Genomic DNA, 22,292 nt, shown 5'->3' on the forward strand with positions numbered 1-22,292 from the left:
GAATCATTTTGAATCTACCTATAACCTAGAAGTCTCCCCACACCACCCCAACTTATCCTGCCCTTTCCGATTGAACCCGTGTAAATAAATCACGTCTCCCTAAAATGTATAAAAGCAAAAGCTGGCCGGGCGCGGTGGCTCAAGCCTGTAATCCCAGCACTTTGGGAGGCCGAGACGGGTGGATCACGAGGTCAGGAGATCGAGACCATCCTGGCTAAAACGGTGAAACCCCGTCTCTACTAAAAAATACAAAAAACTAGCCGGGCGAGGTGGCGGGCGCCTGTAGTCCCAGCTACTCGGGAGGCTGAGGCAGGAGAATGGTGGGAACCCGGGAGGCGGAGCTTGTAGTGAGCTGAGATCTGGCCACTGCACTCCAGCCTGGGCGGCAGAGCGAGACTCCGCCTCAAAAAAAAAAAAAAAAAAAAAAAAAAAGCAAAAGCTGTGCCACAAGCACCTTGGGCACCTCCTGAGGCTGTCATGGGTGTGTTCTTAACCTTGGCAAAACAAATTTTCTAACCTTCCTCAGATGCTTTTGGGTGTGCACCCTCCAGGTTGGGATTCTCTGTCCCTCAAGCCCCCACCGGCCAGACAGTCCCTGCTGTTCAGAGGCAGCCCAGGCTTTCTGGTCTGACCCTGGGGGCTGGAGGAGGTGGGGGCAGGAGGTGGCAACTGGGTTGGGGGATGTTTCATTGGGTCCCCAAAGCAGAGGGTGCCCCCCACTGCCCAAGATGCTGAGGGTGGTCCCTGTTGTCCTATTCCTGAAGGTGCCAGAGGAAGTCCCTCCTGAGGGCCGGCCCACAGCAGAAGGGCTGCTCCTGCCCTCGGAGGGCAATCTCAGGGTTGAGAAGGTTACAGCCACCATCCGCCACCAACCTAGCTGCTTGTGCCGATCCCACTGGCTAAGGCCTGGGCAGCCTGTGTCCTGCTTACCAGAAGGCCACAAATGCAAGTGGGTGGGGTAAGGGCCATGGTGGGGGGTTGGCAAGGCATGCTGGCCACACCTGTCCCAGGCACCTTCTCCCTGGGGTGTGACTCAGCCATGCTCCTGAGCAGGATCCTCTGAGCTGAGCCTCACTGCAGCCTTCCCACCTGCAGAGTCCCCAAAGGTGCACTCTCATCACACACAACTGAGGGACAAACAAGGCAGGGCGGGCCTCCATCTGCCACGGGCCACAGCTGTGAGCGTGCAAGCGAGTGGACGTGCCGGTGCCTGTATCTGCGGCCGGTGTGGCTTCCCTTACATAACTTTCCATGCTGTAAAAACAGCTCGGCCCGCCCTGCATGGGAACGGCAGAGGCCTGAGAGGAGGCAGAGGAAGGAGGCTGGATGCTGAGCTGTTTTCCGAAGGTGGTGCCTGTGACCTCAGGAATGGAGGCCGGCTGGATTCCCACGGGCTGAGGCTGTGTGGACATTCCTCCTGGCTTCTGCCCCAGGACCTGCAGCAGCGTCTCAGACCGCCACCAAGGTGTCTCGGAGGGGCAGAGTCAGGCTGAGCATGGACACAGCCTGCCCTCTGCCCGTAGCCACAGCGGGACCCACCCTTAGTGTTCAGCCACCTTGCTGACCTGTGGTTGTCCCTGAGAGGCCATCAGGGTTGGGGCAAAGGACAGGGCCACAGGCAGCCAGGTGGCGAGGTCCACCTCCCGAACCCCCACCAGGGGACCACCCTCAGCTCCCCGCTGTCCTTAGCTGCCTCTCGGGGAGGCGGTGGGCTGTGTGCCTGCCCTCAGCGTCCCACCCCAGCGCCCGACCACCTACAGCTCCCTCCCAATGTGTCTGGGGTCAGAGAGAGGTGGAGAGGACGCAGCGCCCCGCGCTTTCTGCAGTCTGTCCAGAGGGAGGTCGGGGCGTCCCGGGACTGGGCCAGGCACCTGCAGGGGGAGGGTGCTGGGGCAGGGGCGTCCCGGGGCTCGGAAGGCACCTGCTGGGGGAGGGTGCTGGGGCGGGGACGTCCCGGGGCTGGGAAGGCTCCCGCAGGAGAGGGTGCTGGGGCGCGGACGTGGGTCGCAAAGCGATCCCACGCGTGTCACTCTCGGGTCCCTGAACGAGCCAGGCCTCCAGGCGCCCGGGACGCTCCACGCCGGGGCCGCGCCGCGCCTCCCCTAAGGGCCGGGCAGGGTGTGGGAGTGGAGGACAAGGCGGGAGCTGGGAGGCGGGAAGGTCGGGGTCCTTTTTCCACCAGGGTCGCCCTCAGCCGAGCCTGCCGCCCTGGGCCGTGGCACGTGGGGACGTAAGCGCGCGGGTTCGGGGTCCGGGGCTTTCGCGCCCACTAACGGTGCCCGCAGCCGCCCGCCAGTGCGCACGCGCCGACCGCCCCGCCCTCCCCGCCCGGCGCCGACGGCGACAGAGAGTCGTGGGCGCGGTCCTCCAGGCTGCCTAGAGCGGCGCCCCGCCCCCCAGGGACCGCGCACCGGAAGCAGAAACTAGGCTGGTTCCGCCCCGCGAGCGGCCATCTTGGAGGTTGAGGCGGCGGCGGTCCTGCGACGGGTTCGGTGGGCCCAGTCGCGGCGCGGTGTGGCTGTTTCGGGCGCGGGCCCCGCTTTTCCGCACCCTGCTCCGGCCTCGACCACGGCGAGCCTGAGCGCGGCGGCGGCCCACGCGCAGCGACAGGGAGAGGTGAGCGCGCTCGCAGGCCTGCGCCGGGTCCTCGGGCCCGCTCGACCGCCCCGCCGGAGCCGGCCACAGCGGCGGCCCGAGGCTGCGGGGGACCCTGCGCGACGCTTCTCCGTTCGCGCCCGCCGCCCGCGGGGCCCTGGCCCGAGCCTGCGCGGAACCCGAGGTCGGTTACGGCGGGCTCCCGGAGCTCCGGGTCAGGGTCAGGTCGGGGACTTGACCACTAGGCCGGGTCTCCCGTCCGTTGGGACACTTGCGGCTGCCCCAGGACGGGCAGCCTCGATCCTGGTTTGTCAATGGATCCCGGGAGTCTGTGTCAGGGGAGGGCTGCCGTTGAGCCCGCCGCCGCCTCGCCCTGAACTGTTAGACCCCACACTGCCCCGAGAGGCACGAGAGAAACGAGCGTGCCCGGGACGGTGCTCGGGGCCAGCGTTTCTGGGAAACCCGGGCGGTGACAGTGGGAGACCGGAGTCTGGCTCCACCGCCGGCCGGCGGGAGTAAGACGAGCCCGGAACAAGTCCCTGAGCTGCGCCGGGCCTCGCCGTCCACACCTGCCAATTCCCTGCACTCTCTCAGCCCCTGGCCAGGGGTCACCTCCTGGCCTCCTTTTCAATGCCTGCCACTTAGTGCGTGTGTATTTAACTCAAGTCCGGTTGCCACCCTCTTGCCAGACCCAGATAGGAAGCGGCTGAGAGGTCGGGCCTCAGCCCGGTGGGAGGGCAGCGAGGAGCGTACAGCAGGCTTGGCTGGGGCAGGTCGGTGGCCCCGCGTCCTGCCCCAGGGGAAACAGACGGTGTAATCTGGCTTCCGAAAAAGTGAGTATCTCGCTTAATCCAAAAGTCCAGCACCTGAGCCTAGGGCGTGGTTGGGTCTGGGTGCCCGGAACTCGCAGTCCGTCATCCGCACGGCCTGGCACCGCTGACCTCCTTAGCAGCTCCGCTCTAGGCAGGTACATGTGTGAGTGACAGGCAGGTGAGCCAGGCAGGTGCATGTGTGAGTTACAGGTGAGTGTCCAACCTCCATCGGCCCGGGCTTCCATCCAGCCTTCGGAGCAGTCTGGTGGAGAAGGCAGAGACTTCCGTGGCAGTCCTCGACCTGGGCGTGCCACGCGCCTGGCAGATGGGTCAGGCCAAGGTTTCCTACCACATCCCTAAGCAGGAAAGAGCTGTCCAGACAAAGAGGGATGGGTGAGGGATGCTGGGCAGCCACTGTCTCAGCGCCTGGGCACAGCTGCCCTCGGTGATTCACGCTGCTTTTATGCAGTTTCCGTGTAAACTTTTTTTTCTGTACCTTTTTGTTTTAAAATCGCCAACTCTTTCTCTCAGCAGGATGATGTGCTTGGTATCCCTTGTCTGTGGGGATGTTTGAAGGGAACCGGAGGCACATATGCTTCAAACTCTGTTCTCACAGTTTGCTTCCTTTGTGGATTTTTTTTTTAATTTGAGACGGGGTCCACTGCAACCTCCGGCTCCGGAGTTCAAGTGATTCTCCCACCTCAGCCTCCAGAGTAGCTGGGATTACAGGTGCCCACCACCACACCCGGCTAATTTTTTTTTTTTTTTTGAGATGGAGTTTTGCTCTTGTTGCCCGGGCTGGAGTGCAATGGCGTGATGTCAGCTCACCACAACCTCCACCCCCTGGATTCAAGCGATACTCCTATCTCAGCCACCTGAGTAGCTGGGATTATAGGCATTTGCCAGCACGCCTGACTGATTTTGTATTTTTAGTAGAGACAGGGTTTTACCATGTTGGTCAGGCTGGTCTTGAACTCCCGACCTCAGGTGATCTGCCCACCTCGGCCTCCCAAAGTGCTAGGATTACAGGTGTGAGCTACCATGCCCAGCCCCTTTGTGGATTTTTATTTTCCTTGTCCTTCCTGCTGTCATATTGGGATGAGATGAATTGGGGGAAATTGCCCCCTGGCCCCCTGGGGGACGTGAGAACGCTGTTCTGTGTGAAGCTCAGGAAGGGTGTCTGGGGAAACAGCAGTTGAATCGTGAACATGATTTTAAAAGCCTCTCCAAGCTAGTATGGGAGGGAAGCTTGCTTGTGACTGACTTGATGGAATCTATTTTATTTTTGCGTGGCTGTCCATGAACTTTCATTAAACCCGCAGCCTGGCCACTTAGCTAAGCCCAGACACAGCTGTACTTGAATTGTTCAGTGAATTATTTTGTATATGGCAGAGTGTTAGCTTCAGGGTGAGCATTTGAAAGGACGGCCTGTGTGGAGGTGCTGCTAGTGGTCATCGCTGTGTCCATCACCAGGTGTTGGCCTGAGGGGAGATCCCTGGCCCATTGGCTTCTTTTTTTTTTTTTTTTTGAGACGGAGTCTCGCTCTGTCGCCCAGGCTGGAGTGCAGTGGCGCGATCTCAGCTCACTGCAAGCTCCGCCTCCCGGGTTCCCGCCATTCTCCTGCCTCAGTCTCCCGAGTAGCTGGGACTACAGGCGCCCGCCACCGCGCCCGGCTAGTTTTTTTGTATTTTTTAGTAGAGACGGGGTTTCACCGTGTTAGCCACGATGGTCTCGATCTCCTGACCTCATGATCCGCCCGTCTCGGCCTCCCAAAGTGCTGGGATTACAGGCTTGAGCCACCGCGCCCGGCCCCCATTGGCTTCTTGAGCCGGGAGCTGGGGATGCCACTGTGTGGAAGCACTTCCTTCCCGGGCAGGACTAGAACCCTGTTCCTGGTGAGGGCCCTCCTGGGGAGGCACTCCTTAGGCAGAGGAGCCCGCCCTTGTCTCTGCTGGGGCCCGAAAGGGCCCTGCATGGTGTGTGGGGTCACATGGAGGCCAGTGATGTGTGACAGAGTGGGAGGCATTTGGCAGGGAAATCAGGGAGGCCTCTGAAGGCGGTGGCCCGGAAGGGCCTAGGGGAGTTTCCAGTACAGTCTAGTCTGGGAAGCAGCTGTGAGAAGGAGTGTGTTGGTCAGGGGTTTGGAGTGGGGCCCGGGCTGTGCTGGGTCTTGGGAGTTGGAAACAAGGAGGGCTGACTGGGGCTGCTCTGTCAAGGGGCTGGCAGGCAGGAGGAGGTGTTGATTTTTCTTTTTTTTTGTTTGTTTGTTTGTTTTTGAGACGGAGTCTTGCTCTGTCGCCCGGGCTGGAGTGCAGTGGCCGGATCTCAGCTCACTGCAAGCTCCGCCTCCCGGGTTTACGCCATTCTCCTGCCTCAGCCTCCCGAGTAGCGGGGACTACAGGCGCCCGCCACCTCGCCCGGCTAGTTTTTTGTGTTTTTAGTAGAGACGGGGTTTCACTGTGTTAGCCAGGATGGTCTCGATCTCCTGACCTCGTGATCCACCCGTCTCGGCCTCCCAAAGTGCTGGGATTACAGGCTTGAGCCACCGCGCCCGGCCGAGGTGTTGATTTTTCTTTGCTTGACTGTGGAGCATCCTGAAGGGTAGTTGGGGGAGTGGGTGATCAGAACAGTGTGTGGACTTAGGGGTACACGAGGGCCTTGAGATGGGAAGAGATTAGAAGCTCAGACCTTCTGGACTCAAGGAGGGAGTTGGGAGGCTGCTGTGGTGCTGATGGAAGAAGTGACGCCATTCTGTATTAGAGAGGATAATGGGAATGGGAAGGATGTGGTGAACAAGGATTGCAAGAGTCAGGGACCCCAGAACAAGACGCAGGGTCGAGGGTGGTGCTTCGGCTGCACATTTGGGAGCACGCTGTGGGTGCCCTGGCTGAGCTCTGTACTCCAGGCCCTGGGGGTGTGGGGTGAGCAGCCAAGCCCTGGCCATCGCCATCCTCAGGTTGGGAACAGACACTGAACAGGCCACTGGTGATGATTCTCTGAGAAGGAATAAACCAGTCAGAGAGTTCAAGTCTGGAGATCTCTTGCAGGCAGAGACTGAAGGGAGGTAGAGTGTGTGGCTGTCTACAGGTGTGTGAGTTGGTTCTCATGCTGCTATAAAGATGTACCCGAGACTCAGTAATTTATAAAGAAAAGGGGTTTAATGGACTCACAGTTCCGCACGGCCAGGGAGGCCTCAGGAAACTTACAACCATGGCGGAAGGGAAAGAGGCATGTTTTACATGGCAGCGGGCAAGAGAGCGGGCAAGAGCAGCGAACACTGCCTTGGAAACCGTCAGCTCTCCTGAGAACGGCTTGGGGCAAACCACTTCCACGATCCAATCACCTCCCACCAGGTCCCTCTCTCAACATGGGAGTTTATGGGGGTTACAATTCAAGATAAATTCCCACCAGGTCTCTCCCTCGACGTGGGAGATTATGGGAATACAATTCAAGATCAGATTTGGATGGGGACACAGCCAAAGCATATCAGCAGGGAAGCTGGTGGAGTCGGCTTCAGGTTTGTGGGAACTGGGAGGTCAGGATGGAGATCACTGGTCACTGGCCATTATTGATGACCACTGATGTCCAGGGACCTTATTAAAGCGTGTGGCCATGGCTGGGCACGGGGGGCTCACGCCTGTAATCCCAGCACTTTGGGAGGCTGAGGTGGGCAGATTACCTGAGGTCAGGAGTTCGAGACCAGCCTGACCAACATGGTGAAACTCCGTCTCTACTAAAAATACAAAAAAAAATTGCCTAGTGTGGTGGCAAGTGCCTGTAATCTCAGCTGCTTGGGTGACTGAGGCAGGAGAATCGCTTGAACCTGGGAGGCAGAGGTTGCAGTGAGCAGACATCACGCCACTGCACTCCAGCCTGGGCAATGAACAGTGAAGATTCTGTCTCAAAAAATATATATATAAATAAAAGAGGTTTGAGTTGGAGCTAGTCTGATGCAGCAGGGAGTCCTGTTTTCATCACCACCCCTCTCCCCAGCCCCGGGCATGGCTGAGGGGCCTTGGGGTCCCTGATCCAGCCTCTTCTCTTGCATGATGGTGCCTCACGCTCCGTGCTCGGCCTGCAATGCTGTCTTGAATGTCCCACCTGGAGCCACCAGAGTGACCTTCCTAACAGAAGATACGATCTGCCTTAAGGCTTGGACTCAAAACCCCTGCGGGGCCCAGGTTGCAGTGGCTCATGCCTGTAATTCTAGCACTTTGGGAGGCTGAGGCGTGCACTTGAGGCCAGGAGTTTGAGACCAGCTTGGGCAACACAGTGAGATCCCATCTCTTCAAAAAATAAAAAATTAGCTAGGCGTGGTGGCACGCGTCTGTAGTCTCTGCTACTCAGGAGGCTGAGGTGGTAGGATTGCTTGAGCCAAGGCGGTCGAGGCTGCAGTGACTCCAGCCTGGGCGACAGAGCAAGACCCTGTCTCACAAAAAATAAGAAAATAAACCCTTATGCCCTGGCTCTGCCTCCCTGGCCAGTCTTATCCCTGCCCTCACTGTGCTTGGGCCCCTGCACGCTGGACTTTCTCAGGTGTGGCCTGTTCACCTGTGGCCCCTTCTACCAGGAAGACAGCTGCTCCTTTGCCCAGCGAGTGCCTTGGAGTCTCCAGAGTCTTCGTCACTCCAGCCGCAGAGGCTTCCCCATTCTGCGGCTCCTTTTGCTTGTGGCCAGTGGTAAATGTTGGGCAGTGGGCTTCTGGGTGCAGTGGAGGGGCTGGCGGTGGTGCCTGCCCATTTCCATGGTGTGGATTCTCCATCAGTGAGAGGTCCTTGAGCTCAGAGTTGGAAGGTGCAAGTAGCTGCCCTCAGGAGCTGGTCTGAGGCTGTGGCCTTAGCACCACCTCAGGCCCTGTAAGTGTATCCCTGTGTGAGTTCTTTGAGGACGGGAGCCAGGCTTTGGGTTTCTCCTCGTCTTTGTACCTGAGCTGTACGTTGTGTCAGTGAAGGCGGTGGCGGGACAGATGGGAAAAGAGAAGCCGCAGGGCCTCTGGGTATCTGGGCGGGTGGCAAGTCAGGGTGACCTGTGAGCTGTGACTCTGGGTGACTGGGCTGAGGTGTGTACGTTACGGCTGGGCCCTGAATGAGTGGTGGGCTGCAGAAACGGGAGCGGAGCCGCGTTGGGGGGAGAGCTGTGGCCAGCACCACTTTTCTTCGTCAGTGTAGACATTGTTTTTAACAGATGAGCAGCACCAGCAATAAGAGGGCTCCAACCACAGCAACCCAGAGGCTGAAGCAGGACTACCTTCGCATTAAGAAAGACCCAGTGCCCTACATCTGTGCCGAGCCCCTCCCTTCGAATATTCTTGAGTGGTAAGGCTGCGCCACTGATCACCCTGCACTGACTCTCACTGCCACGCAGGCCTCTGCTGGCCTGGCTGGGTGAGCCTGGTGCCCCAGTCATGGCATTGGCAAGGTGCTCCTGCACCCTCCCCAGGGGTGAGTGGGTGCCCAGGGGCTGGTGGACACTCTCCGGTCTTTTCCCAATGGACGCATGCTGGGGATGTCACAGAACCCTGCTTGACTCAGTCTGGGGCTGGAGAGAATCTCTGGTGTGGGGTCCTTGAGGGGGCGGGGTCCAGATTGCCTCAGGTTGGGGCTGGAGAGAATCTGGGGTGGGGTCCTTGGGGAGGGGTCCAGGTATACAGGGCTCACAGCTGCTGCTGATGTGTGCTCCAGGCACTTAGAGGAGAAACTGCCTTTCTAGGCTCTGGTCTTTGCTTCTGGATACGGGAATCAGCCTGTTTTGGCTTGGACTAGGGTCCGATACTCCTGTCGCTGGCACTGGCTTGGGCCAGGTGCCCCGACCCTCAGGCTGACAACGAGAGGGCTTGTGCCTCATAAGCGTTCACCTCATGATGACTCTCCCCCTTTGAAGTATAGAGTGTGAGAGTGCATACCGCTCTGTAGAAACACCGCCATGACAGGTCTGCTAGTAATTTGGTAAGAAATAAAGCGTGAGAGCCCGGGCATGGTGGCTCACGCCTGTAATCCCAGCACTTTGGGAGGCTGAGGCGGGCAGATCACCTGAGGTCAGGAGTTTGAGACCAGCCTGGTCAACATGGTGAAACCCTGTCTCTACCAAAAATACAAAAATTAGCTGGGCATGATGGCATGCGCCTGTAATCCCAGCTACTCGGGAGACTGAGATGGGAGAATCTCTTGAACCTGGGAGGCGGAGGTTGCAGTGAGCCGAGATCACGCCACTGCACTCCAGCCTGGGCAACAAGACTGAAACTCTGTCTCAAAAAAAAAAAAGGAAAATATGAGGATGTTTTATATTTTGATCTTAAAAAAAAATAGTTAGTTATGGCCGGGCGTGGTGGGTCACACCTGTAGTCCCAGCACTTTGGGAGGCCGAAGCGGGTGGATCACGAGGTCAGGAGATTGAGACCATCCTGGCTAACATGGTGAGATCCCGTCTCTATTAAAAGTACAAAAAATTAGTCAGGCGTGTTGGCGGGTGCCTGTAGTCCCAGCTGCTTGGGAGGCTGAGGCAGGAGAATGGCATGAACCTGGGAGGCGGAGCTTGCAGTGAGCTGAGATCGTACCACTGCACTCCAGCCTGGGGGACAGAGCGAGATTCCGTCTCAAAAAAAAAAAAAAAAGTTATTTATTTATTTTTTAATTATTTATTTATTTTTTTGAGACAGAGTCTAGCACTGTCGCCCAGGCTGGAGTGCAGTGGCGCGATCTCAGCTCACTGCAAGCTCCACCTCCCGGGTTCACGCCATTCTCTGGCCTGAGTCTCGTGAGTAGCTGGGACTACAGGTGCCCGCCACCATGCCCGGCTAGTTTTTTGTTTTTGTATTTTTAGTAGAGACGGGGTTTCACTGTGTTAGCCAGGATGGTCTTAATCTCCTGACCTCGTGATCCGCCCGCCTCGACCTCCCAAAGTTCTGGGATTACAGGCGTGAGCCACTGCGTCCAGCCTTATTTATTTTTTTGAGACAGAGTCTTGCTCTGTTGCCCAGGCTGGAGTGCAATGGCATGATCTCGGCTCACTGTGACCTCTGCCTCCCAGGTTCAAGCAATTCTCCTGTCTTAGTAGAGATGCGGTTTCACCACATTGGTCAGGCTGGTCTCAAACTCCTTATCCCAGGTGATCTGCCTGCCTCAGCCTCCTAAGGTGCTGGGATTACAGGCATGAGCCACCATGCCTGGCCTAATTTTTTTAATTCCAGAGAAAAGATACTTCAGTGAGTTGAAAGGAAGTGTGTTTCTGCTTGGTCAGGGGTCCACCTTCTGTGGCTCACAGAGGAGGCCCAGCCCAGGCGGGTGGAGGATACCCAGGGTGAGGCAGAGCCCCTTGGCCACCAGAGTGCTCTCTGCCCCCCGTGCTGAAAATCAGATGTGGCCCCCCAGGACATTGCTGGCAGGTGCGAGGGACAAGTTCCACGGTAGCCGCCGCCTCCCTGGTTGCGAGGACGCCTTCATTGTGTGGGGAATCGTTTCCCACAAGTCTGTGGGTCAGGCATCCCCAAGACCCTGTGCAGGTTGGATGATTCACAAAGAAAACTCACCATTAATGCTACGGAGAGAGGCTGGACGCGAGGGCTCACGCCTGTCATCCCAGCACTGTGGGAGGTCGAGGCAGGTGGATCTCGAGGTCAGGAGATTGAGACCAGCCTGGCCAACATGGTGGAACCCCTTCTCTACTAAAAATACAAAAATTAGCTGGGCATGGTGGCGTGTGCCTGTAATCTCAGCTACTTGCTACTTGGGAGGCTGAGGCAGGAGAATTGCTTGAACCCGGGAGGTGGAGGTTGCAGTAAGCTGAGATCGCGCCAGTGTACTCCAGCCTGGAGAGTGCGAGACTCCGCCACACACACACGCACGCGCACACACAAATTATGGAGAGAAAACAGCAGTGGAAGAGGCACGTGGGGCAAAGTCTCTGTGCTCCATTCCCAGCAGGAGCTTGGGTTTGGACGGCGCGTGTGGGATGTTGACCAGAGAAGCTCGTTGGAAACTGAAACGTTTCAGGGGAAGGCCCAGGGACTTTATGGGGCTGGTCCTAGGCATCCTCTGCCTGGCACCTGCCAAAATACCAAAATACCTGACTTCCAGGAGAGCAGGGGCTCAGCGTAGACCACGTTGCGTGTTGAGGCAGTAAGCCCCTGTTGTCAGGTGGTGGCACCTGACCCGGGACGACAATGTCAGTGTCAGGCCTGTGCTGCGGGAGCCCCTGGCAGGCCTCCACAGGTGTCTCTCCCCTCCCTGAGAGAAGCATGCTTTCCCAGGAAAGGCCTGTGGGGTGCGCTGTGGGCCACATGGATCCCATCTTGTCTCCGCTGCCCCAAGGCTGCTGGGCTCTGTCTCAGGAAGAGAGCGACTTCTTTATTTCTTCCCAGTGTTCGCTGCTTGGGCACAGGAATAACTTAAGGCCACACTCCTGGGTGCATCGTGTGCTGAGCTCGGAGTCACTGGGTTCCTGGGCCACTGACACATGATAATGGCATTTTTTGAAGAAAACATATCAGCTGGCAGATAGCACACATCACATCATCCCATTAGTATTTTCTTTTGAGTATTTTTGTCACTCAGGCTGGAGTGCAGCGGCGCGATCTCAGATCACTGCAACCTCCGTCTTCCAGGTTCAAGCAATTCTCCTGCCTCAGCCTCCCGAGCTGGGATTACAGGTGTGCGCCACCATGACCAGCTAATTTTTGTATTTTTAGTAGAGATGGAGTTTCACCGTATTGCCCAGGCTGATCTCGAACTCCTGACCTCAGGCAGTCCACCTGCCTCGGCCTCCCAAAGTGCTGGGATTGCAGGTGTGAGCCACTGCGCCCAGCCTAATATTTGTATTTTTAGTAGAGACGGAGTTTCGCCATGTTGACCAGGCTAGTCTCGAACTCCTGACTTCAGGTGATCTACCCACCTCGGTCTCCCGGAGTGCTGGGATTACAGACGTGAGCCACTGAGCCTGGGCCCCTGTTAGTTTTAAACTGATGTCACACATGTCCTGGGGGAGAGAGCAAGGGGAACGATGATGGCTGGTGTTGGCTGGTGTTGGCAGTTGCAGCCGTGTCTGGTTTCTGGCATTTCTAGCTGGCTTTACTTTCCATCTCTGTGCTCTTCTGTTTGGTTTGGGAATCTGTAAAGCCCAGACACTTCTTTCCGTGAAGCAGAAGCCTTGTTTATTTGTATGGAGGAGGGTTTAGTCAGTTTGCTGCTGCTCCTGGTCTGAGGGTGAGCTCCGTGTGGGGACTGTGGTTTTGGGGACAATCACGGCAGTTCCTGTTCCTTCTCCAGGACAGCTGCTTAAGTCACTCATGGTTTTTCCAGGAGCATGAAAAACGGCTGGGGCACAGAGCTGTCCCCACATCACTGGCTGTGTCCTGTTTAGCTTGCATGTGTGATACCAGAAAACACATTATGTATAAGCACATTTAAGAATATACATTTTAAAGTACATCGTTTTTTCCTTGGAGATAGGGTCTCACTCTGTTGCCCAAATGGGATATGGTAGCAGTCATAGCTCACTGCAGCCTGAAACTCCTGGCTCAGGCATCCTCCCGCCTCAGCCTCCTGAGTAGCCGGGACCACAGGCATGCACTACCACGCCTGGCTGTTTTTTTTTTTTTTTTTTTTTTTTTAATAAAGGTGAGGTCTTGCTGTGTTGCCTAGGCTGGTGTCAAACTCCTGGGCTCAAGTGATCTTCCCACCATGCCCTTCCAAAGTGCTGGGATTACCGTCTTCAAGTACATCTTAGTAACGTACTGTGAAATTAAAATTTATTTAAGATTTCAGTTATTAATAATTAGGATTAGCTTTGTGCATGTTATATTGTAGAAACAAAGGTATTTTATGATAAACATGTGAAGTATAGTCTTTAAGATCCTGTTACAAAGAGACTAAAAGCACCCACAGTAGAAGAGACTGGGAGCTTTGAAGCTGTGTGGCTGTGTGACATTTCACCTTCATCTGTTCGCTGCCTGAATGTGAATGTAATTTTGACTGGGTCCTATAAACCCCAGGCTTGGAATGCTTCAGGTTTTGGAGAATTTGCTGTCCCCAAATCCCAAGTAATTTTCTTCTCTCCCTTAGGCACTATGTCGTCCGAGGCCCAGAGATGACCCCTTACGAAGGTAAGGATTCTGTACTTAGGTAGAAGAACACCAGGCAGTTTTTATATTCTGGATCAACCTTGCCTATTCAACATCTTTTATTTGCAAACAGCAGCCTTTCTACTTTGGATGTGCGCTAGTTGAATTGGCTTAGTTGGAACTCATCCTTGTCTGCTGCTTCACGCGCTGGAAGTGTTTGCTCTGCTGATGTGTGTCAGCCCACGGGCCGCCTGTAGCGTCTGTGTCCACCAGCCTCTGACACCATAGGGCCACAGCCGAGAGAACCAGACTGGGGTAAACACTGAAGCTGGCCTGTTCTACTGTTTCTTAAGACCTGGTGCATATCATCAAAGGAGAGACATATGTATTCAATATGCCCTCTGTGCTGGGTGCCCCCAGGGTCTCGCGATCCCCAGGACAGTCTCTGAGCTAAGCGGAAGTACCCCTGTGTGGTGGCATCTGGGGCTTTGGGAGGCTGCAGGACCTGCCCAGCACCTCAGTCCTTCATTAGCTACCAAGGCTGATCCAGCAGCCTGACCCCTCTAGGTCAGCAGACACCACCGAGAGTCCTGGGTGTCATTTACAGAGTAGATGCTGGAGCTGTCAGCAAGTTTCTGGGGGCTTTGGCGGAGGCGGGCGCTAGCCTTGGTCTGGGCCAGGTCAGGAGTCAGCGTGCCCGTGGATACTGTCCCACCAGCAAGTGCAAGGCACAGCAGGGCCAGGTCAGCAGTTGGCTGTCCAGCCGCAGGGCCCCGGCTTCAGGTGGCTGGAGCAGCAGGCTCTGTTTGCCTGTGTGTGGAGGCTTTGGGTGATATTTCACTAGAGGAAAGTGCTGCTGCTAGAAGAAGGTTTGCAAACCCCTGCTTTGGACTGTCGGGAGGGTTGTGGGTGGGTAACAATGAAAAAGGCTCTCCTGGCTGGGCGCGGTGGCTCACGCCTGTAATCCCAGCACTTTGGGAGGCCGAGACGGGCGGATCACGAGGTCAGGAGATCGAGACCATCCTGGCTAACACAGTGAAACCCTGTCTCTACTAAAAAAATACAAAAAACTAGCCAGGCGTGGTGGCGGGCGCCTGTAGTCCCAGCTACTCGGGAGGCTGAGGCAGGAGAATGGCATAAATCCGGGAGGCGGAGCTTGCAGTGAGCTGAGATCCGGCCACTGCACTCCAGCCTGGGCGACAGAGCAAGACTCCATCTCAAAAAAAAAAAAAAAAAAGAAAAAGGCTCTCCTGAAGGCACTTTGGCCGAGTTCTCACAGCCATACCCGTGGACTGTCCTTTGGCCCGGGAATCCCAGTTCTGGGTTCATCTGCAACGAGGGCAGCCGGAGGGCAGGAGCCCATCTGTAGGGCAGGCACTTGATCCTAGTGCCATGGACCGTGACCAGCGCTGGGGATGCCAGCAGGCCATGGCGAGATAAGGCCTGGGAGCAGTGTCCAGGGCGTGTTACTTGTTATGATGAGTCTGTGTGCCTTCGGCTGATTTGAAGAATCAACCACTGCTGGGCGCAGTGGCTCACACCTGTAATTCCAGCACTTTGGGAGGCTGAACCGGGCGGATCACCTGAGGTCAGGAGTTCGATACCAGCCTGACCAACATGGAGAAACTCCATCTCTACTAAAAATACAAAATTAGCCGGGCATGGTGGCTTATGCCTGTAGTCCCAGCTACTTGGGAGGCTGAGGCAGGAGAATAACTTGAACCCTGGAGGCAGAGGTTGCAGTGAGCCGAGGTCATGCTGTTGCAGTCCAGCCTGGGTGACGAGCAGAACTCATCAGGAGATCGAGACTATCTTGGCTAATACAGTGAAACCTCATCTCTACTAAAAAAATACAAAAAATTAGCCAGGCGTGGTGTTGGGCGCCTGTAGTCCCAGCTACTCGGGAGGCTGAGGCAGGAGAATCGCTTGAACCCAGGAGGCAGAGCTTGCAGTGAGCCGAGATTGCGCCACTGCACTCCAGCCTGGGTGACAAGATTGAAACTCTGTCTCAAAAAAAAAAAAAAAAAAAATGAGTGGTGGTCTTTGACAAGCAAAATTATGCCAGCTTTACTTTTGTTTTGTGATTTTAGTTTTTTTGAAATAAATGATGAATATTAATTCTGTATTTACACCCCACCTCCCTCAGCATCACCAGCCAGGTCAGTTGCTGGTGGAGATAAGCTGCTCCCCCGACAGGGCTGGACACAGTTGGGAGAAGAGGGGGCAGCCCCTGGGTGTGGTGGGGCCGTTGCTGGCCCCAACCCTGTCACTTGTGCACTTATCCTGGTCCCTTTCCATCCCTTCTGTTGTGTGGCTCCGTGCTGGTCCTGGGTCTCAGGAAAGCCTCACTTCAGAGGCAGGTGTGTTCCTACTGCCCCTCCCTTTTCCCCTCTGTGGCACTGCTGCTCCTATCCCTGCGGCCCTCCCCCTCGCTGGGGGATGCCTTCTGCTGTTTGCAGCCCTGCCCTCTGCTCTCCTTCAGAGTCTCCAGGGAATCCCTCTGAATTGCCACTTGCCAAGGGGCTGTTCTCAGTCCTCAGTTTCTTAGCCTCTGGTATCTGATGCTGCTGACGATGGCTTCCTTCCTGACTTGGGGATTTCTGACCCCTCTTCCTGCCTTCTTGGTGGCTTCTGTGCCAGGTCCATGTCTTTCTGGCCTGGCGTGCATTAGCTGTGTCCCCTCCGTGCACTGGGCTCCGTGGCTGTTCTGCCCAGGCATGCCCACTCTGACAGTTCAGAGCTGGCTTCCTGCAAATGTTGTTAAATGATTCCCCTTGAATTAATCTGTAGATTTCACACAGTCCTAACAAAATCTCAGTTTCTGTACTACACAGGCTTATTCTAAAATTTACATGAAAAGGCCTGGGCGACAGCGCGAGACTCCGTCTCAAAAAAAAAAAAAAAAAAAAAGAAAAGGCAAAGGACCTGGAACAGTTAAAACAATTTTTCTAAAGAATAAAGTGGAATCTGTGACGGGGGGGTCTCTGCGGTGTGGTCATGCTGTGACGGGGGGCTCTGTGGTGTGGTCACGCTGTGACGGGGGGGCTCTGTGGTGTGGCTGCCGTGTGGCCACACTGTGACTGTGGGGGACTCTTGCTTTGTGGCTGCACAGTCCATGTGGGGCGTGGGGCCTGTGGGGACACGGGGGGGTCACCAGGGTACAGTGCATAGCATGGGCGTCTGCGTGGATCAGCTCGAGGAAGGGGGATGTGAACTGAAAATTGTCCTGGGTGACAGCCCTGCTTCTGGTCAGAGAAAGTCCAGCCTAGATTCAGAGTGGATCCCGAGGTGGCCTAAAACGATGAGAGTTCCCTGCAAGATGTGAAGCGCCCTAGGGGCAGGGGTGCTGCATCCTACACAGGGTGGCTCTGGAGCAGAAGAGCCGGCGGCAATTTGGGAACTCGCATTGGGGCAGGATTATGCACAGGGAGCCCGAAGGGAGGACAGAGGCCAGTGCTCCTCTAACCTGATGGCGTGCACATGCACACACATAGACATACATGCATGTGTCCTGATGGCATGCACACACACGCACACGCAACACACATGCACGCACACGCGTCCTGACAGCATGCACACACGCACATGCAACACACATGCACGCACACATGTCCTGACAGCATGCACACACACGCACAGACGTGCACACACACGTCCTGACAGCACGCACACGCATAGACATGCGCGCACACGCATGCAGGTGTGGCCGGGGAGTCCTGGCTCATGCACTTCTGCTCTGGTTGTGGTTGGCCCCAAGCTCTGAATTTCCAACCAACTCCAGGTGCAGCCTGGGCAGCCAGGGTGTGGGCCTCGGGCTAGGGCGGGGCTGCCATGAGGCAGTTTGTGGAGGGTCCGGGAGCAGGGCCGGGGGAGGCCGTGCAGGATGTGCGGATCTAGATTGATTTGAAGGTGGAGCCAACAGGATTTGCTCATTGCGTGGGTGTGGTACCAGGAGGATGGAGTTGCCAAGTTGCCATTTGGTGGAAGTGGCCAGAATTCTGTCCTGGATGGGGGCGTCTGGGTGCTGTGCTGTGGACGGTCAGTGTAGTGGCCTGGAGTGTGCAGGGGGCCTGTGGGTGCACTGTGGGGGCAGTGGCTGAGCAGCCATTCCAGGGCTTCTGATGGGAGGCTGTGAAACTGGGGCAACTCCAGGAAGATGCCAGGACTAAGAGGAGAGCGCCCTGTGCTTGGGTGGGTGAAGAGGGGGTGGGGAGGGAGGAGCTAGACCAGGTTGGGGCTTTGGAGAGGCAGAGCCAGTAAGGCTATGCCGTTGGGTGGTCAGAAACCAGTGGGAGGCCGGGCGCGGTGGCTCACGCTTGTAATCCCAGCACTTTGGGAGGTCGAGGCCGGCGTATCATGAGGTCAGGAGATAGAGACCATCTTGGCTAACACAGTGAAACCCCGTCTCTACTAAAATTTAAAAAAAGCCAGGCTTGGTGGCAGGCGCCTATAGTTCCAGCTACTCAGGTGGCTGAGGCAGGATAATCGCTTGAACCCGGGAGGCGGAGGTTACGCCACTGCACTCCAGCCTGGGTGACAGAGCGAGACTCTGTCTCAAAGAGAGAAAAAAAAAAAACAAAAACCACCACCAGTGGGTACGTGTGGGTGACCCTGAGGTGGACCTTCAGGTCAGGTTTGGTGGGCCAGGGAGAAAGCCTGGTCAGGTGGATTCGAGAGCTTGGGAGGGGAGGACGTGGGAACAGCCACGGATGAGGCCTGAATCCAGGGGTTCAGGTCGGGGCAGGGGCTTTTGGCAGGACTTGGAGGGGGTGGTGGAGAGGGGTGTGTTTGAGGTGGGTTTTGCTGGCCTTTGGGTGTGGTTGGTCGGGGAAGCGAACAGTGCTGGAGAGTCGCTGGGTCGACCTGAGTCCTGGGAGGGGCAGCCTCAGCTGGGCCTGGAGCTCCTGATGTGCTGAGGGTGTTGCAGGGAGGCCTGCCTGCCGCTTCCGACCCTCTGCTCTTGGTGTGGGTGTGTGTGGACACTCCAGGGGGAGAGGTGTGCGGTAGCTGTGGGGGTCTCGAGCTCCCGGGGAAGTGGGGGGTCTGGGTCCAGTCATGTGGTGGGTACAGGTAGGGTGGGGAGGGGCATTGGGTCTGGGTGGTCGTGACAGTGGGTGGGTCATGACGGGAGCGGCACTGGAGAGTAAGGTCAGTGGGGGGCTGAGTCTGGGAGCCGGCTCGGCACGGAAGGGCAGTGAGGACTCAGGAGCTGAGCTGGGGGGCGGGGTGGTGTGGGGATGGGGACAAGGTCTCCAGGAGCCCCTGCTGTGGAGGACGACAAGGCTCTTTGTTTTGTTTCCATGTAGGTGGCTATTATCATGGAAAACTAATCTTTCCCAGAGAATTTCCTTTCAAACCTCCTAGTATTTATATGATAACTCCCAATGGAAGATTTAAGTGCAACACCAGGTAAGGTGCCTGGAGGGTGCCGTGGAAGCTTTCTGGCCGCAGTGGGGAGTGTGCACTGACAGGGCCCCTGTTTCGCAGGCTGTGTCTTTCTATCACGGATTTCCACCCGGACACGTGGAACCCAGCCTGGTCTGTCTCCACCATCCTCACCGGGCTCCTGAGCTTCATGGTGGAGAAGGGCCCCACCCTGGGCAGTATAGAGACGTCGGACTTCACGGTGAGCTCTCGAGCCTCTCCCTTGTGGGCCATCAGCCTGGTGTCTGCGGCTGTGTCTGTTCCTGAGTGCAGCTGCCTTTCTTCTCCGCAGCGGGGCTGGGTGGAGTTCCCGCCTTGTCCCAGGCACCCCTGTCCCAGGCACCCCTTGTCCCAGGCACCCCTGTCCCAGGCACCCTTGTCCCAGGCACCCCTGTCCCAGGCACCCCTTGTCCCAGGCACCCCTTGTCCCAGGCACCCTTGTCCCAGGCACCCCTGTCCCAGGCACCCCTTGTCCCAGGCACCCCTGTCCCAGGCACCCCTTGTCCCAGGCACCCCTGTCCCAGGCACCCCTTGTCCCAGGCACCCCTGTCCCAGGCACCCTTGTCCCAGGCACCCCTGTCCCAGGCACCCCTTGTCCCAGGCACCCCTGTCCCAGGCACCCTTGTCCCAGGCACCCCTGTCCCAGGCACCCTTGTCCCAGGCACCCCTGTCCCAGGCACCCCTTGTCCCAGGCACCCCTTGTCCCAGGCACCCTTGTCCCAGGCACCCCTTGTCCCAGGCACCCCTGTCCCAGGCACCCCTTGTCCCAGGCGCCGTGGTGGAGACTACTCTGCTCTGTGGCCTCGTGTTCCCTGCTGCCTCTCGGTCTTGCTTTTCTTCACCTCCAGCTTCATCCACACCCGCCAGTGGCTCCTCCTCGGGATCTTGGGGTGGGCCGAGGCAGTGCCAGTCGCACAGATGGCGGGGGCCTTTTCAGGCGGGAGCACAGTGCTTTTGTTAGATGGTGTTTATTTTTCTATTTTTAATAGGAATCGAGTGTGATATAATTAATTGATGAGAAGATTAAGAAGCCTTTATAAGACAGTTTGCTGTGAAGAGTGTGCTTATTAAGTGCTTTCTGCAGCATGAAGACTGCAGCCCTTGACTTAGAAATCATCTGCTTTTATAATTTTGAAAGAATTGAAATTAGTTTTCTGGCTGATTCCCTTCTCTTCCTTCCTAGAAAAGACAACTGGCAGCGCAGAGTTTAGCGTTTAATTTGAAAGATAAAGTCTTTTGTGAATTATTTCCTGAAGTTGTGGAGGTAAGAAAGAGAAAGTCCGTAATGGGTTTCGCCTTCCCCTGTGTTAAAACACTTCAGTTTCACCTCTTTCCAAAGAGTAAAATCTGGGTCCTGAAGCTGCAGACCTCCTCAGGGTATGGCTCCTCTCCCCCAGGAGCCCCGAGGCGGGGGAGGCAGAAGGCCTGGGCCCTGGGGGGTGGCCTGCGGACAGCTGTGCTGGTGGGCTGGGAGCTGGGCCTTTTCCACAGGGCATGGAGCTCGTGGCCTGAGCGGCCACCTGGGTGGTCTGGGGATGGCTGGGAGGCACAGCAGCTGCCCTGTGGACTGGAGTGCTCCCTGGTCTTGGCCTCTGTGGCTCGGCCTTACTGTGGTCTGCCTGAGTGCAGGGGCCAAGAGGCACAGGGCCAGTGAGGCCAGCCACGCTCGGGCCCTCACCTGTGAGATGGGGTCGGGATGTGACACGGCCTGGGGCTGGGTTCTCGGTGGACTGAGCTCCTGAGAACGGGAGTGCTGGTCCTGAGGGGCTGGTTGGAGACCAGCTGCGTTTCTCGCTGTTTCTCTCTTAGGAAATTAAACAGAAACAGAAAGCACAAGACGAACTCAGTAGCAAACCCCAGACTCTTCCCTTGCCAGACGTGGTTCCAGACGGGGAGACGCACCTCGTACAGAATGGGATTCAGCTTCTCAACGGCCATGCGCCGGGGGCCGTCCCGAACCTCGCGGGGCTCCAGCAGGCCAACCGGCACCACGGACTCCTGGGCGGCGCCCTGGCGAACTTGTTTGTTATAGTTGGGTTTGCAGCCTTTGCCTACACGGTCAAGTACGTGCTGAGGAGCATCGCGCAGGAGTGAGGCCCGGGTGCCGAGACCAGGGCGCCACCGAGGGCACCGCGCGCCAGAGCGTGACCTGGGCAGGCTGGACACACTGCCCGGCACCGGCGGACCCTCCAGCCTCCTGGGTTGAGCGTTTAAAAGCCTGAAAGGGGAAGCGAAAACCAAAATGTGTGACTGGGCTTTGGAGGAGACCCGAGCCTCAGGCCTGCCCCGGCCTCGCGCCGCTGGGGCTGGCGGGGATGGGCCGCTCGTGCGCTGGATTTGTAGCTTCTCTTCCGTGTTGTCTTTGGACCTGTTTTAGTAAAAACCCGTTTTTCATTCTATTAGACGTGGTCGCTTAGAAACAGACTCGCTGCCGGCCGCGGCTGCGCGTGCGCTCTTGGGGCTCCGGGGGCGGCGGGCCGGGGGGAGCTGGCGTGGCCTGGCCGTGTGGTGACGGGGCTTGGCGGGGCCAGCGGCAGCCGTGGCTCAGCATCCAGGGAGATGGGCTTTGGTCTCGGCAGTCAGGGGAAACGCGCTCCTTCCAGAAAGTGCGCGGGGCCTTCGGCGGTCGTGGAGCCAGGACCTGCCCGCTCCGACCACAAGGTGTCGCCCTTGACCGCGGGGGGCGGGGGGGCGGGGCGGGGCCTCCTGGGCGCCCCTGGGGCTGCGGGCGCGGGGGCCTCGGGTACCTGCAGAGCCGCGCCCCGGAATTCCTTAAGTCCGGTGGCCCAGAGCCCGTCCTGTGCTGGCGGAAGGCGGAGGACCGGAGTCCCGGCGGGAGGCCCCCACGACCGGCAGGCTGGCCCCGTGCGCTCGGGGCCTCGCTTACATCCCATCCCGCGCCGCCTGCGCCGGTCTTCACCGTAGGTAACGGCTCCGGCCCGGGGTTCGCGCTCCACGGAACATGGCAGAGGGGGACCCGGCCCGGGAACGACGCCTGAGCCGGCAGGGGCTCCCCGGGTCCGGCCGTCTCCCCTCTTCTCCGTCGGTTCCGTGACTTCGCCCGGGTGGGATGTGCCGCAGGTGCATCGCGTGGAGGTGGGTCGCGGCCGCCGGCAAGAAACCCACCCTGTCCAGAGGCGGGCGGCAGACAAGCCCACCCCGCGCGCGCTCCTCTTTCTTTGTTTTTTCATCAGTTTATTCAGAATTGCTCTACAATTTACCAATTGTATGTATTTAACCTGTTGTGGAAAACAAAAAGTCTTTCATTATATCTTTATTTCTGAATTTCATGCTGCTTGTGTCTCTGTGGGCCGGGACATGTGTCCGTCTCTGTGCTCTGGGCTGGGGTGGCCCGTGACCGGGGGTCACACCTGCTGACCTGGGCTGGGGTGGCAGCTGCAGGACAG

The 22,292-nt window shown here is 57.5% G+C and overlaps 1 protein-coding gene across 4 annotated transcripts; it reads left to right on the forward strand.

Moving 5' to 3' along the window:
* The first annotated feature begins 2,427 nt into the window (after positions 1–2,427).
* UBE2J2 (ubiquitin conjugating enzyme E2 J2) lies at positions 2,428–21,284 on the forward strand. 4 transcript variants are annotated; one of them, XM_007981045.3, is made up of 8 exons: positions 2,428–2,616; positions 3,285–3,428; positions 8,592–8,722; positions 13,463–13,503; positions 18,768–18,870; positions 18,949–19,087; positions 20,069–20,149; positions 20,695–21,284. In XM_007981045.3, the coding sequence occupies exons 3-8, from the start codon at positions 8,592–8,594 to the stop codon at positions 20,977–20,979; spliced, it is 780 nt and encodes a 259-aa protein (XP_007979236.1). In that variant the 5' UTR covers positions 2,428–2,616; positions 3,285–3,428; the 3' UTR covers positions 20,980–21,284. The 4 variants fall into 4 exon arrangements, with proteins under 4 accessions (XP_007979236.1, XP_007979234.1, XP_007979238.1 ...); XM_007981043.3 differs by lacking the exon at positions 3,285–3,428; XM_007981047.3 differs by lacking the exons at positions 2,428–2,616; positions 3,285–3,428 and adding an exon at positions 2,625–2,779.
* Positions 21,285–22,292: the final 1,008 nt, after the last annotated feature.

This window comes from Chlorocebus sabaeus, chromosome 20 (assembly GCF_047675955.1).
Source record: "Chlorocebus sabaeus isolate Y175 chromosome 20, mChlSab1.0.hap1, whole genome shotgun sequence".
Lineage (NCBI taxonomy): Eukaryota > Metazoa > Chordata > Mammalia > Primates > Cercopithecidae > Chlorocebus > Chlorocebus sabaeus.